This window comes from Sinocyclocheilus grahami, unplaced genomic scaffold (genome assembly GCF_001515645.1).
Source record: "Sinocyclocheilus grahami isolate Dianchi unplaced genomic scaffold, SAMN03320097.WGS_v1.1 scaffold803.1, whole genome shotgun sequence".
Classification (NCBI taxonomy): Eukaryota; Metazoa; Chordata; class Actinopteri; order Cypriniformes; family Cyprinidae; genus Sinocyclocheilus; species Sinocyclocheilus grahami.
The window spans coordinates 196,371-210,953 of record NW_015505982.1 but is presented as its reverse complement, the minus strand read 5'-3'; the positions used below and the strand labels follow the sequence as shown (position 1 = coordinate 210,953).

At 35.1% G+C, this 14,583-nt stretch overlaps 1 protein-coding gene across 1 annotated transcript in view; it reads right to left on the bottom strand.

The window, feature by feature from the left end:
• Nucleotides 1-5,032, bottom strand: part of LOC107562033 (NACHT, LRR and PYD domains-containing protein 3-like) — a 33,606-nt gene extending 28,574 nt beyond the window's left edge. Inside the window, exons 1-2 of the mRNA XM_016246598.1 lie at nt 4,333-5,032; nt 2,968-3,138 (exon numbers count right to left, since the gene is read on the bottom strand). Of these exons, the coding sequence (XP_016102084.1) occupies nt 2,968-3,138; nt 4,333-4,838 (677 nt within the window). The 5' untranslated portion in view covers nt 4,839-5,032. The remainder of the gene's footprint in view (nt 1-2,967; nt 3,139-4,332) is intronic.
• Between the last annotated feature and the right edge of the window lie 9,551 nt (nt 5,033-14,583).

Genomic DNA, 14,583 nt, shown 5'->3' with positions numbered 1-14,583 from the left:
CCTACATACAAAGCATGCTTGTGTTTATGAATGTAACTAAGCTTCTGTTCATGAATATCTGCTCTGGTGTAAATATTTTGAATGTGTTATACCCTGTCATTGGTGTTTGCGATCGTCTGAGTTGTAAATGTATCAAATAAGCAGTAAATATCACTGATAATATGTGTGCAATGTAGTAATTGTGTTCTTTTTTTTTCTATAAATTAGTACTAGTATCAGTGACCATCACAATAATGTTAATAATGTAGTTTATTTGTGTAAACAGCATGCTTACTTTTTTATTTCAGATGTGAGCATAACAGTGCAAAATAACCTATTGCAAAGCAAGCCAATGCAAATAAGACCAAGCGAGGCACACACTCCCATGAGTCTCTTCAAAATGTTTTTTTATGTCCTTCAGAGCACATGAACAATATACACTTTGGAAATGCCAGGTATGTGATGTTCATTTATATATTTCAACATGACACAATACCAGTCAAAAGTTTTGAACAGTAAGATTTTTAATGTTTTTGTAAAGAATTATTTTCTGCTCACCAAGCCTACATTTATTTGATCCAAAATACATAAAGTTGCATTTGCTAAAGCAGTAATATTGTGAAATATTTTTACTATTTAAAATAACTGCTTTCTATTTGAATGTATTTTAAAATGTAATTTATTCCTGTGATCAAAGCTACATTTTCAGCATCATTACTCCAGTCTGTAACAATATACACTATACCATTCAAAAGCTTGGAGTCAGTATATATAGAAATTAAAACTTTTATTTAGCACACAAGTGATGATAAAGACATTTATCATGTTACAAACGATGCTGTTCTTCTAAACTTTCTATTCATCAAAAAAAAAAAACTGAAAAAAATATTCTCAGCTCATTTCAACATAATAATAATAATAATAAAAAATGTTTTTTGAGCAGCAAATCAGAATATTACAATGATTTCTGAAGGATCATGTGACTGGAGTAATGATGCTAAAAAGTCAGCTTTGGTTGTTCATAATAAACTGTTTAACGGCACTCGCAAGTGAATCTCAAGTTATTTTGTGTGATAGTTAAATATATTCTTAATAAACTACAAACAAAAAATATATACATTTATTTTGTCCTCACATTCTTTCTTGTAACTCTTCCCTCTCAGTCACATACCTGACTGAATGGCTCAGTATGCAGCTCATTATGTGGGCCTTTGTCTTCTCAGGTGTTAATCACAGCATGAATAATGATAGTTCACGACTTCTCGCATAGACCCTTTCTACTCAAAAAGTGTCTTAGAAAATTTAATTCAATATATTGTTTTCTGTGAGCGAGTAAACAAGATGATTTTCAAATCAGTTTGAAGCAAAAACTCTAGGCTACAAGGTCCAGTTCTCAAAAGTCTTGTGAACAAATGTTCTATATGTGTTTTATGGCCTTATTTCAGTGACTTCAAAAGTTTAGTTGTTCACTAACCATGCATAAACATTGCTTTCTCAAAAACACAATCATGTACATAAATGCTGCTAACATATTATTGTAGCCTAGTTTGTGCTGTTTACAGTGTTATTAGACTTTAGCCATTTATATGTTTATAAGTAACTGAAAAAAGCACAAATGCCAGGGCATGTCAAAACTTCTCCAGGCCCCCAAAACACCCTCAAGACCCCAGATGCTTAATACACTGTAATTGTATATACAGCAAAAAAATTTAATAAAAATAAAAAATACAGTACTTTGTAGGTGAAGCTGCTGCCAGTTAATGACTGCAAATTTACAGTGAAAACGTTTTACAGTGTACTCAAATATTTTTGAATTACACTTTAGTTACACTTTCATTGCATATTTATTAAATTTACAGGACAAGGCATGTGAGTTCTTCCCCATAAATTATGCTACAATCCAGCTTTACCTCTAAGGACTGTCACAAAAGGTTGCAAAACAGACATTGATGCTCAAGGAGCCAACACATTATATTATTAAAGTGCAATTAAATTGCACAACAACAAAACGCATGATCTGAGTTTTTTGACATGTTGCATTATCCTCCTGGAGGTGGCCACAAGATGGGAACATTAAGTGGTCATTAAGGAATCGACATGGTCAGCAACAATAGTGGCATGATGTGTAGCCAAGTATGGTAAACCATATGCTGAATTTTTGCTCTTCATTTATCCCATTCAAGTGCACACACACAGTAGTAAGTAGTGAACACACACACACACACACTGTGAACACACTTTTTTTTACACCATTTTTGCTGTGGAGTAATTCCACTGAAGGTGGAAGAATGCGCTGTTCATTAACACCCAAAAATAAAAATAAAACATAAGCCCATATCAGTTATATACAGTGTGACGAGCACGAGCATGACACTCGTGCCCCCTCAAAAATAACGAGTGCATGACGCCCCTGCTAAGGTTGGGCATCAGGTTGAACGGTTGAGCCCATGCCCATTGTAGTCTAATTTTCCTGTTATTAGCCTATCTGCAGCAAGGTTTAACATGTTACACGTTCAGAGATGCTTTGCTTTTCTACATTCACTGGTATTAACGAGTGCTTATTTGAGTTTCTTTTGACTTTCTATTAACTTGAACCAGTCTAGCCATTTTCCTCTGACCTCTGTCATCAACAAGGCATTTTCACACAGATCTGCCGCACACTGATTTTTTAAGTTTTTTTTTCAGACCCATCTCTGAAAACATGGTTTTTCATGAAAATGCCAGTAGATCAGCAGTTTATGAAATATGTCTGGCACTAACAATCATGCCACATTCAAAATTACTTAAATATTTTTTCCTTCCACATTCTGATGCTTGGCATAAAATTCAGCAGATCCTCTTGACCCTGTCTACATGGCTAAATGCATGCTGTTATATGATTAGCTTATTAGACATTGCATTAATGACCTATGGAACAGGTTTACATGAAGTGGCCAGTGAGTGTACATGTATATTTTACACAGAACAATTAAATACCTAATTAAATACCTCAGTATGTTGAGTTGACAGTTTGAACTCTTCAGTCCAGCACAGAGCAGTTTCACTCCTGAATCCTGCAGGTCATTGTTACTCAGGTCCAGCTCTCTCAGGGAGTTTGATGATTGTAGAGCTGAAGCTACAATTTCACAGTGCTGACCAGTGAGATCACAGCCTGTCAATCTGAAAACAGGGATGACATGTTGGTGAGCTGGTGTCTCCATGAGATTGCAAGACTGTATGATTTCCTTGTGTAGCAGACCTTACAGTATGTGTCAATACATATTATATGATTATATGATTTCAGATAATATCATCAGACAGTGCAAATGTGCCCTTGTTTTGTCTCTCTATGGAGTCGTGTAGTCTGGGTGTTTATTTATATATTTCAAATGAAGACTTCGGATAGATTTTTTTTAAACAAATGTGAATATTTACAAGTAGTAGTTCACTGACATTCAGCACTTCAGCTGAAATATATATTTAGAGAAGTATAAGCCAAGGCAGGAAAAATTTACAGAATGAATGAGCTGACTTGGCCAAGATACACAGAATGCCCAAAAGCACCAAGTTCATTTTAACTTCAAAGTCTGCATGAACCAGAAATTGTGATTTTCTTCCCTGTTGTGACACACCTGAGTGAAACAGCTTCTTGAATGAGAAAAATGTGGGACTTGGTTTTGTCCTTTGGGAACTGATTTGATTTTTGGATCATTGTTATTTACTGATTAATGTGAACGTTTCATGAGTGACAGGTTGCTGGAAGGATTGAAACTTGTCTGGCTATTGGACAACCTTATTGTACGATTTAAGAATATTAACTAAATAAATTCAAAAACAAGATCATACTGTAGCTACTTTAAACTGAAAAAAGGAAACCAATAAGTATTGCTAAAAAACTGACAATAGTCTCGTCCTTATAAAGACCTTATAAAAGCATCTCTGCATTTTTGTCTGCAAACTAATTGATTGTTTCATCTTCCTGACAAAACATAGCAGCAAAATGTTTATATTGGGCCTTTATCGGCATAAATGATATGCCAAAAATATTGTGCATCCCCAGTCTGTAATAAATGTTTTCTTAAAATATTAAAATTTTTAATTCATTTATTTATTCACATTAACAGCTGCCTTACAATTGTATTAGTTTTACTCGTAACTTGGTTATGTTTACAAAGTGTAAGTGTTTCATAAAACCTTTTTTTATAATTTATTTATAAAATATATTTATTGTATTGATTTGGTAAAGAATAAAAAAAACAACACTTAACTACAATAATTTACATTGTATGCTTGTGAACAAACCCAGAAGATCCTATTCACCACCATCAATTTTTGTCAAATGTAACTACTGCATGTTTGTATTTTCACACTTACAGAGCTTTTCTGCAGTTCCTCACAGCAGGTAACAGTCTCTGTCTCCCATCTTTTGATTTAGTGGTGAATTTTTTAAGATCAAACTCATCCAGCACCTCCTCTGACATCAGGATTATGTTTGCCAAAGTTGAGCATTGTGCAAGAGAAAGACTTTTTTCTTTTGTATTAGAGTTTAAAAATGCCTGCATTTCTTCGACAACAGAATTATCTTTCATCTCAATCAAGCAGTGTGACAGATTTATCCATCTGTCAGGACTGACGTTGTTTTTTTTACCTCGTTTGAGGTTGTGGATTATTTTCTTGATGCTCTCTGGGTTGTTCTCTGTGTGTATCAGTGCATCCTGTAAGAGTCTCTGATTGGACTCCAGTGAGATGCCATGAAGAAATCGAAGGAAAAGATCCAGGTGTCCGTTTTTACTCTTTAAGGCTTTATTCATTGCTCCCTTCAGAAACACATCCAGAGAAACATCCTCACACTGAGTTCTGGACTTTCCTGTCAGGAACATTTTCAGAACCTCACTGTTTTTGTGTAAATAGCAGAAAAACACATACAGTGCTGCAAAAAACTCCTGAAAGCTCAGATGTACAAAGCTGTAAACCTTCCTGTGATAAATCACAGATTCCTCTCTAAAGATCTCAGTGCAAATCCCAGAATACACTGAGGCGTCAGTGACGTCTATGCCGCTCTCTCTCAGGTCCTCCTCATGTACAGCTGTGTGTAAATCCTGTTCAGGAGAGTTTGATTCTCTTGTAGTTTGACTCCCTCAAATAAGCTCTCATACTTGTTCTTCATGCTGGTTTTGTGCTGGTCTTTGACTCTCTGCAGATAATCATGCACTGGTTGATGAGAATCAAGCTGCTGAGTTGCTTCTGTGTCATGATGACTGAAATGACAGTGACATTATGAACAGAGTTGTTTGAAACATAAACAAACAAAAGACATTTATCAAAATAGAGAAAATATTTAAATGTTTCTAACTTTAAATTAAGTTATTCAAAAACATGCCTCATTTAGAAAAAAAAGTGTGTATTTAACAGACTGTAAATATTACGTGATTTCTATATGTTGTGCAAATTTAATTCCTGACATCACAAATTGAGTTCCTCAATGTTCTGTTCTACAACTAGCATTGTTTCTTACACACTGTAGATCAAGTTTCCTCAATTACTTTTCACAGAGGGTCAGTTTTACAGACCAGCACAGTCTCTGTGCATAAATAACACTTGGCTTTACATTGTTGTGATCTGGCAAAACTAAACTAAATTAAACTAAACTAAACTGTTCAATCCACTCATTTTTGAATGGTCTATTTTTTAGTGTCTACTTTTTTCCCCCCACACTTGCCGTGTTTTGTAGTTAGACTAACTGTGTCTACTATCACACTGTGCAACATCCAGTGTAGACAGACACTGATTTTTTTACGCCTGTGTGCACTGTAGACATGGTGCATGTTGTCAATGATGCTGCTTTTCTAGTGGTTTCATGCCAACAACGGGCTTACAGTGACTATACATTGACATAGTGACTTCAGCACAGGGCTACAGGACAAACATGCATCTCTCACGTCCTGAATGCGGACTTTAGGCTAAACCCTGCTGTAGATTAATGATGCACAACAAGGATATTGACAGCAGATAATCACCTGAATATTTAAAGTATGACCGTGATAGCATTCAAAATAAAAGCGACAGAAAGCAGCACAAATTTGTAAAAAAAAAAAAAAAAATCTATGTATCAAAGGTCTTGCTGATTCTTTCTTTCAAGTCTGTGAAAAGGCAATTAAGAGAATTGTTTCTAAACACATTATAAATGTTAGAACTATATAGTAATTAGGGGTGAGGGAAAGAAATCGATACAGCATGGTATCGTGATATTTTCTGCGGCAATACTGTATCGATACATGGACACCAAGTATCAATCTTTTATTATACTATTTGGTAGAATAATAAAATTAATTTCTTTACAATCCACTAGATGGTGGTTAGTAAAATAAAGATGGCGGCATTGCGGAAAGTTATCAGGAAAGCCCTGTCCGCGTTTAAATCGGATGTATGGACTTACTTCGGATTTGGGGATGTAAGTAAGGATTAGAGGTCGACCGATAGTGGATTTTGCCGATACCGATAGCTAGGTTGGACCATACTGGCCGATACCGATTAATTAACCGTTAGTTTTAAAATTTATACTGAACAAAACTAAAATAGTGCTTTATTAACAAAAACAGTACTAAATCATACTAGTAGTAGTAGTAGTAGTAGTAAAAAAAAATAATAATAGTAATAGTAAATGTTGTAAACGAGGAACAATACTTACACAGCTTTCATTAATCTTAATGCTACAAATGGACTCTTATTTTAAAGTGTTACCATTTAATTTCAACTGTCATGCTTAAAGATGCACATCTTTAAATATATACACAAAGGCTATAGCATTAAAATTATATACATATGGATATTGTATGTATACTCACACACTTTAACTGCTTCTATTCTTGAACACTTGATGATTATCTAATCAAAATAAAAGTGCAGCGCTGAGTCTAGGAGAACTCACCGGTATCACACACACTCCGGACGCGTCGTGTTCATCTCGAGCAGCGGTCTAAAACAGTTTATTTAATCACCAAACGGACACAAGTTTACTTCAAGAATGAACAATTTGGCATTGATGAGTTTGAAGTTCGGTGTTTAAAAAACGGAGCAAACGAAAGAGAAAGCACAACCTATATTATAGCTCTATAAATGAAGCACACAGACTTCATTAGAGACACATAAAGACAAACGTTTTGCTGAAAATGCACAATACACAATTCATTGGCGCGGCAGGATTTTCTGTCGGCTGCATTTAAATCCGCGTCTGAAGTTTCCCGCTCTGTTCAGCGTGCAGCATCACGTGTCTAAACAAATAATGCACTGTGTAATGACTCTTTTGCTTACCTTTCTACTACATAAACCGTTGTACTTTGAAAAACTGCAAATATAAAATATATAAGACTTTAATCAATTTACAATACCATAGTCCTCTTGAGGAGCACACCCAGCTTCTAGTGTATATATATATTTTTTTATTTTGTACTTCGTTATTATTGTTGTTGTCGTCAAGTTCTACATTCAGCACAATATTGCCCATTTTAAATTTGAACTATTATTAAATAGCCTAGTATATATATGGGATTTTTGTTGTCTCTACTAAAGGGAACGTTGTTATTTAACTTTAACATTGCAATTTTATATAATAGATACGGTTTGTAAGGCTTTACTACGGAACCCGGGAAGTCACCTGTAGGAGAAAAAAAAACAATCCATGGCGACGGTTTTGCAATCCGTCCCCTCAGTTTATAAACCGTACTCACGAATTCTTCAACTGTTCCCTCGGTTTAATAAATCGTGCCCACGGATTAATAAACCGTACTCACGAATTTCCAATCCGTGCGCTCAGATTTTGCAAACCGTACCTTCGGATTTTGAATCCCTCGGGTTTGTAAACTGTACTCACGGATTCATGCAGTAAGCTCCTAAGGTAGCCTACATGTTAACAAATCATATTGTATATTGTTTTATTGCATATTATAATGTGAAATAGGCCTGCAGCAAATAGTCTTAAGTGATTCTCTATCAATTGTACGAGGTGGAATACAACGATTTAATAAGAAAGATGTGCATCAAAATCTTTGTGATAATCTTAGCACTTGATTATTATTGTATAATAAACCTGGCATTGTGACTGACTTTGGAGTCATTTGTTCCTCTTTTGTAAGTCATTTTGGATAAAAGCTTCTTCTAAATGCATATGTAACCTAAATGTATAATAATAATAATAATAATAGCTATTATTATTTTAATTTATAGGCTAAATAAATGAGAGCACTTAAGACAGTAAAATGTTTGTCAAAATAATTCATGAATGCTTTATTTTTAAATAACCTTTTACAGTTTTGGAAATGTGTTTGTGTACTATTCATTCTTAACATATTTCATTCATTCATTCACAGACGTATTTAGGTGATTTTATTATACTAAGCTTTCCCCCCCAGAGTTAGATGCATGCTTCACTGTTAAAGTTATTATTAAATAACTACCTATTATAACATTGCATTCAGTTAGAGAGCAAAGGAATGACAACATAACCGGTACATTATTGGTTTTGTATTGCTTTTTACCTTCTTCTCTCGAAACTCTATCGTTTTTTTTTTGTTTTGTTTTTAGAAAATTCAGGAAATTTTCTATTCTTCTCTTTAGCGTTTATTTTAGGCTACAAAACACAGGCGGCGGTGTTTTATCCTATTGGTGATTAATATAAAATAAACGCTAAAAAGAAGACTAATTTTGTGAGTGCGGATCATGGTCTCATTCATAGGCTACTATGAAAAATAATGTTTAATAAACACAATACTATGCATCCCGCACCGTGATTGAATCTGCCGGTGGGGGCGGGGCCACAAATCCGTGAGTACAGTTTACAAACCCGAGGAACGGATCATGGAAGTTTCTGCTGTGAACGTGACTAGACTATACGTGCTTCAAAGTAGCTAACACTACTGTTTACATGTAGTAATATGAAAGATAATAAGCAAAATAAATGTAATAACTTAATACTGATCTTCATTGTTATGTGCAGGAAAAAAACACGAACTTCTGCGGAGAGTAATGTTCGCATAGTAGGTGGCGGTAATGCACCTTAACGTTGGATGCCACCCGCCATAAAACACAAAGAAAAAGAGTAATGTTCGCGGTGCGCTGTTGTGACTGATCAGCGCTGCGCTGTCAGTTCGGTGGCGCTAGTAAACACGTCCTCTCTGCGCTGTCGAGTCGGTCGCGCAGCTTGGTCCATTGAGCCGCGCCTATGCCAGGTCAGCGCGGCGCGAACACTTTAATACCGCGCTGTTTCGTCCCACATTTGGGTTGTTTGGCTTCCCATAGTTCGCGGTGCGCTGTTGTGACTGATCAGCGCTGCGCTGTCAGTTCGGTGGCGCTAGTAAACACGTCCTCTCTGCGCTGTCGAGTCGGTCGCGCAGCTCGGTCCATTGAGCCGCGCTGATGACAGGTCAGCGGCGCGAACACTTTAATACCGCTCTGTTTCGTCCCACATTTGAGTTGTTTGGCTTCCCATAGTTCCGCTCGTGTACCGCTCATGCTCACCGGAAAAGCAAAGTCCGCTCAAATAACGCACTGATAAGAAATTTCTATGCAGTATACTTGTTTCTGTTTGCAGTGGCACTACTGTGCTGTAACATGGTGTAGGCTAGTTCAGCTGTACTGGGCAACGCTGCTAAAATGATGCTACCTTCAATGACGCTATGCTCTGCTCATATGCTCTGATAATAATAGCTTTGTAGGACTATACATTATTTGGAAAATTAGTTCCACATTATAAAAAAAAACAAAAAAAAAAACACGTATATTCTATTCTGTTACATAGAAGTGAATAAAAATTATATATTGATATTTAATATTAAGGTAACACTTTTCAATAAGGTTCCAGTAGTTAATGTAAGTTAATGTATTAACTAACATGAAAGAACAATGGACAATACATTTATTACAGTATTTGTTCATCTTTCTTAATGTTAATGACATTATTCAGTTATTCACTTAGTTCATGTTAATTCAGAGTGCATTAACTGTTAACAAGCACAACTGTTGATTTCAATAATGCATTAGTAATTGTTGAAATTAACAAACTAAGATTAATAAATGCTGAAGAACTTTTGTTCATTCTTAGTTTGTTAACTAAAGTAGTTAACTAATGTTAAATAATGAACCTTATTGTAAAGTGTTACCAATATTAATCTAAATTCTGTCCAGTTTTATTGTGTTACTTTCAGTAAAAGTTTAGTTATTTTATTGGCTTGTGTTTTTTTTTCAATTCAGTATCATTAAAATTGAGTTAAATTTAAAAAGTCTTATAAAATTACTTTATATTATTTAATAAAATAATAAATAATCATTACAAAGCATTTTCGGCCCAGAACTTTCATTTTGTTGCATCCCTAGATGTAAGACTACATGTTTAATTTAATTTAATTTAAATTTAACAGTAATTTACTTTCAAATGCACCAATTGCTGAAGGGCCTGCACAACTTTTTTGTACAAGTTCAAGTTGCATTGTTCAAAATACCTGTAGTAGCACAGCAGTGCATACCTGTTTACATTTAATTAAGGTGGACTAGATTAGACTATTATACAAATAGTTGAGTTTGCCAGGTGCATACAACATTTATGACAGGTTTTCATGAAAGTGTTGGTCAGTTTGTCTGCTTGACAATCGCATTTTTCACTGCAACAATAAAATTGAAGTGAGATAAACAAACTGAGAAATGTTTCTTTTTAGTTAAAACAGATGTTGCCAAAGTTTTCCTTGTTGGAAAAGTTGGAAAAAGGTAATAAATTGCAATATATCGCAGAATATCGCAATAATATTGTATCTTGACACAAGTATTGTGATAATATCGTATCGTGAGGCCTCTGGTGATTCCCACCCCTAATAGTACTGATTTTTGGAGATAGACTGTTAAACCGTTTTTCACCATTTTTGTGTTCAGTGTTTTTTGGGCCTGAAATCATGTCTGGTATGACGAACTGGAGCCACTGAGCAACGACTGACAAAGACTGACTAATGCCACGTCCCAGACAAGGTCGGAAAAGGGAACATTTTTTTTATTAATCGTTTTTTTTTTTAAATGTTGATTTGATTCTCAAAAGCCACGAATCGATCTTTTCCTGTATTTATTGCAGCAAACATTTAACACAAGATCTGATTAATGTAAATCTCATCATTAGTCTTCTCCACTAGATGTCACCCTCTTATTTACCTTGCGCGATGTTACAACGGAAAGCCTGTCATTCAGTCAGTGCAGTATGGCGTTACTGTTGACAAGGTGAAATAATATAGTAATATTACATATCTGTGTAAGCATTTGACATTACGCATAAGCAGGGTTGGGAGGGTTACTTTTAAAATGTATTCCGTTACAGTTACAAATTACTATATCAAAAAAGTATTCAGTAATGTAATCCAAGAACCATAATATGAAAGTAATGTAATCTGATTACTTTTGGATTCCTTTTAGTCACGTATGTAAATAAAGTCAAAACAAGCAATATCTAAGTACTTTTATTTAGCCTAACTATGACTTTAAAATTAAAACTAATAAAAACTATAGTAAAACTATTTGAAACTATTAAAAATTGTGTCTTGTTTCACCATCTGTAGATATTACAGCCATATATATAAGGATATGGATACATCTAGTGGCTATACAGTTTGGTATTACAGTTTTATTTTATTTTTTTATTACTATTTCTTTAACATGTAGCCTACAAGTAAAAATAAAAACATTAATAAATGAATAATAAAAACATATATTTTTTTTTTTTACACCATATACATATTAGTCTATTTTAAAATAAGCCTACATGTCGAAATGTATGTGAAATGCTATGATCTTTCTTTATTTCACTAACTATTCCGGGGTGAGGGACTCTAAATTTTCCAGCTCATTTTCCGCTAGAAAACTTACACACAACAGCAGTCATGCACATCATGGAATTTTAGATCACTAACAAACACTAAATTTTAGCTAAAATTATGATTTCCATGCTAGTCGTACCTGTAAATGTTCAAGTTGATTGAGTAGCCTTTGTTAAAGCAAGAGTCTTCATGCACAGCTTACGCTGAATGCTTATGTTATTTCCTTTATCCTTTTTGAAGACAAAATGTTTTGTTTGCTGCACACATACTAAAGTGCGGATCATGCACGCGGTGTTTTTAGTTTCTGCCGTCTCACTATATGATGATATGAACACACGAATATCATCTCCAGCTGCTCTGAGAGTCATTTCATTAGCATTTTACCGTTTAATTTGAGAAAACTACCGTCATATCACATACAGTACACAGCAGCTGCAAGTTCTTCACAGCAACCTATCAAAATAAAATTGTGGTTTAACGTGAAGAAACTGACATAAATATATTACTATTTAGCAGTCTTAAGACTCAATGTAACAACAATGCTACTACTACTACTACTTCTTTTTAATTTTAACAGTAATCCTCTGTTGTGCAGCACTTTGTTTACCAAAAAATAAAAGGGTTTAATTTTAATTTGATTAGGAAAAATTTAATTAATGTTTTATGCCTTCAACTGATTACCAGTTGAAAATAATAAATAATAATAATAATAATAAAACATTTTATAGGGCCCTATTATTGTTTTTAAACAAAGGACCCTATACAAAAAAAAAGAACAGGTTTAAAATACAGGCCTGTGGCTCTTAATTTGTTTTTATTAATTCACCGTTTGTAAACTGATGTTTACTGTTAATTTTTAGAAATATCAATAGCATTTGTATTAAAACTATATTCACTAAAAGCAATCAAAAAATTGAGAATCAAATCGATTCAAATCGGTACATCTGAACCGATACCCAGCCCTACTATTTATACAGTGACGCTAACAAGATAACAAGGTAAAAAGACACACCTGAGGAAGCAATCAAAGGGACCAATAAAAAGATAGGACCACAAATCGACTACAAATGGCGCTAGAGATAAGAAGTAGCACAAACACATTCACACACACAAAACAGGTAACAGACAGGGATCATGACATTGGCAAGCTCCTCCTCTTGTCTGCATCACTTTTCATCCACGGCAACATACTTCCTCCATACTACTTATAGAATAGCTCTAATACATGTTTTCTACTCTACTTTGAGTATAAATAAGTCATCTGTAGAGTGATATGTAGAACGGTCTCATCCTCATCTCTTTGACATTAAATTCAGCCTTGAACAGCCGCTTCTGCACACATATATAACTCTACAATGCTCACACTCAGAGTGAATACTATGAACATCATACAAATGTTATATTCACACAAATAAAACACACATGAAACAGTTACATTATTGCCCATTTAAGGCCTGTTCAGGAAATAAACAAAATAATAAACCAATATACATAATATTGGTTTGAGTTACACACAATACTGCTCCAAAGTCTTAATCACATTAGTATTCACCCAAAAAAACGGTTTAAAGCAATGTTCTATTGTATCACATGTTACTCACACAGAGTCAGAAGTCACAGGTCCATCACTGGGATTAGGGGGATGATGAATGGAGTTGTTACTCTTCACAGACACACAGCTAGATACTGGAGATGCTGCTCTCTTTCTCTTCCTGCCGATGATACTGAGAAAAAGAGAATTGATCTTTTGTAGGAGAGAAGTTCAGATTTCTAATTCATAAACACATTCATTATCAGGTGTTAGTTATATTGCAAAACGTCTCGGGTTACTTATGTAACCATGGTTCCCTGAGTAGGGAACGAGACACTGCGTCCTCTAGGGGTCGCTATGGGGAACGCCTCGTCGTGACTCGTATCTGAAGCATACATTGAAAAAACACCAACTCGTTGGCCGGCGACAGCCATGACGTCACTACCGGTGCGACTACAGTATAAATCGGTGCCGGGAGCTACAAATCGTTCACTTCTTCGTCTGAAGCTTGCGTCCGCAGCATGGCAAGAAACCTAGAGGACGCAGTGTCTCGTTCCCTACTCAGGGAACCATGGTTACATAAGTAACCCGAGACGTTCCCTTTCACTATTGCCTTCTGTGTGTGTTTTTAGATATTGTTCAGGCCAGGTGTTTTCAAAGATATGTTTATTCTCTAAGTCCTTGAGGAATAGTTCAGCTCTTTTGAAAGTTCTTTTTGTGTGGAATGGGTTTTCAATGGAGGGATAGAGAACTTTAAAAGATGTGCGTAAATTTCCATTTTTGGGTGAACTAACCCTTTTAGCTTGCGTTCAAAGAAAACTCTACTTGTTCAGTGCTGAAATTTGGTTGAAGGTGATACTACACCTGATAAGAAAAACCCTGATGCTGGTTTTTAACCAATGACAATTTATTATTGCAGCAAATATTTGTCCATGGTTGTTTATGATACTCACACAGGGTCAGAGGTCACAGCAGGTCCATCACTGAATTTAAGGGGCTGATGCATGGAGTTGTTACTCTTCATAGACACACAGCTGAATCCTGAAGATGCTGCTCTCTGAGTGTCAACAGGAGCCTCCTTCAATCTCTTTCTGTAACAACATACAAGTGCTTATAGTAAAACACTATTGCAGCTGTTGAAAGATAATACATTTCAGAAGAATCAAGGGTCAAGTGCTGAACAATATAATGGTGACTTCAAAAACCATCATAAACCAACAACTAGAACTAAACCTCTGTTAATTCTCA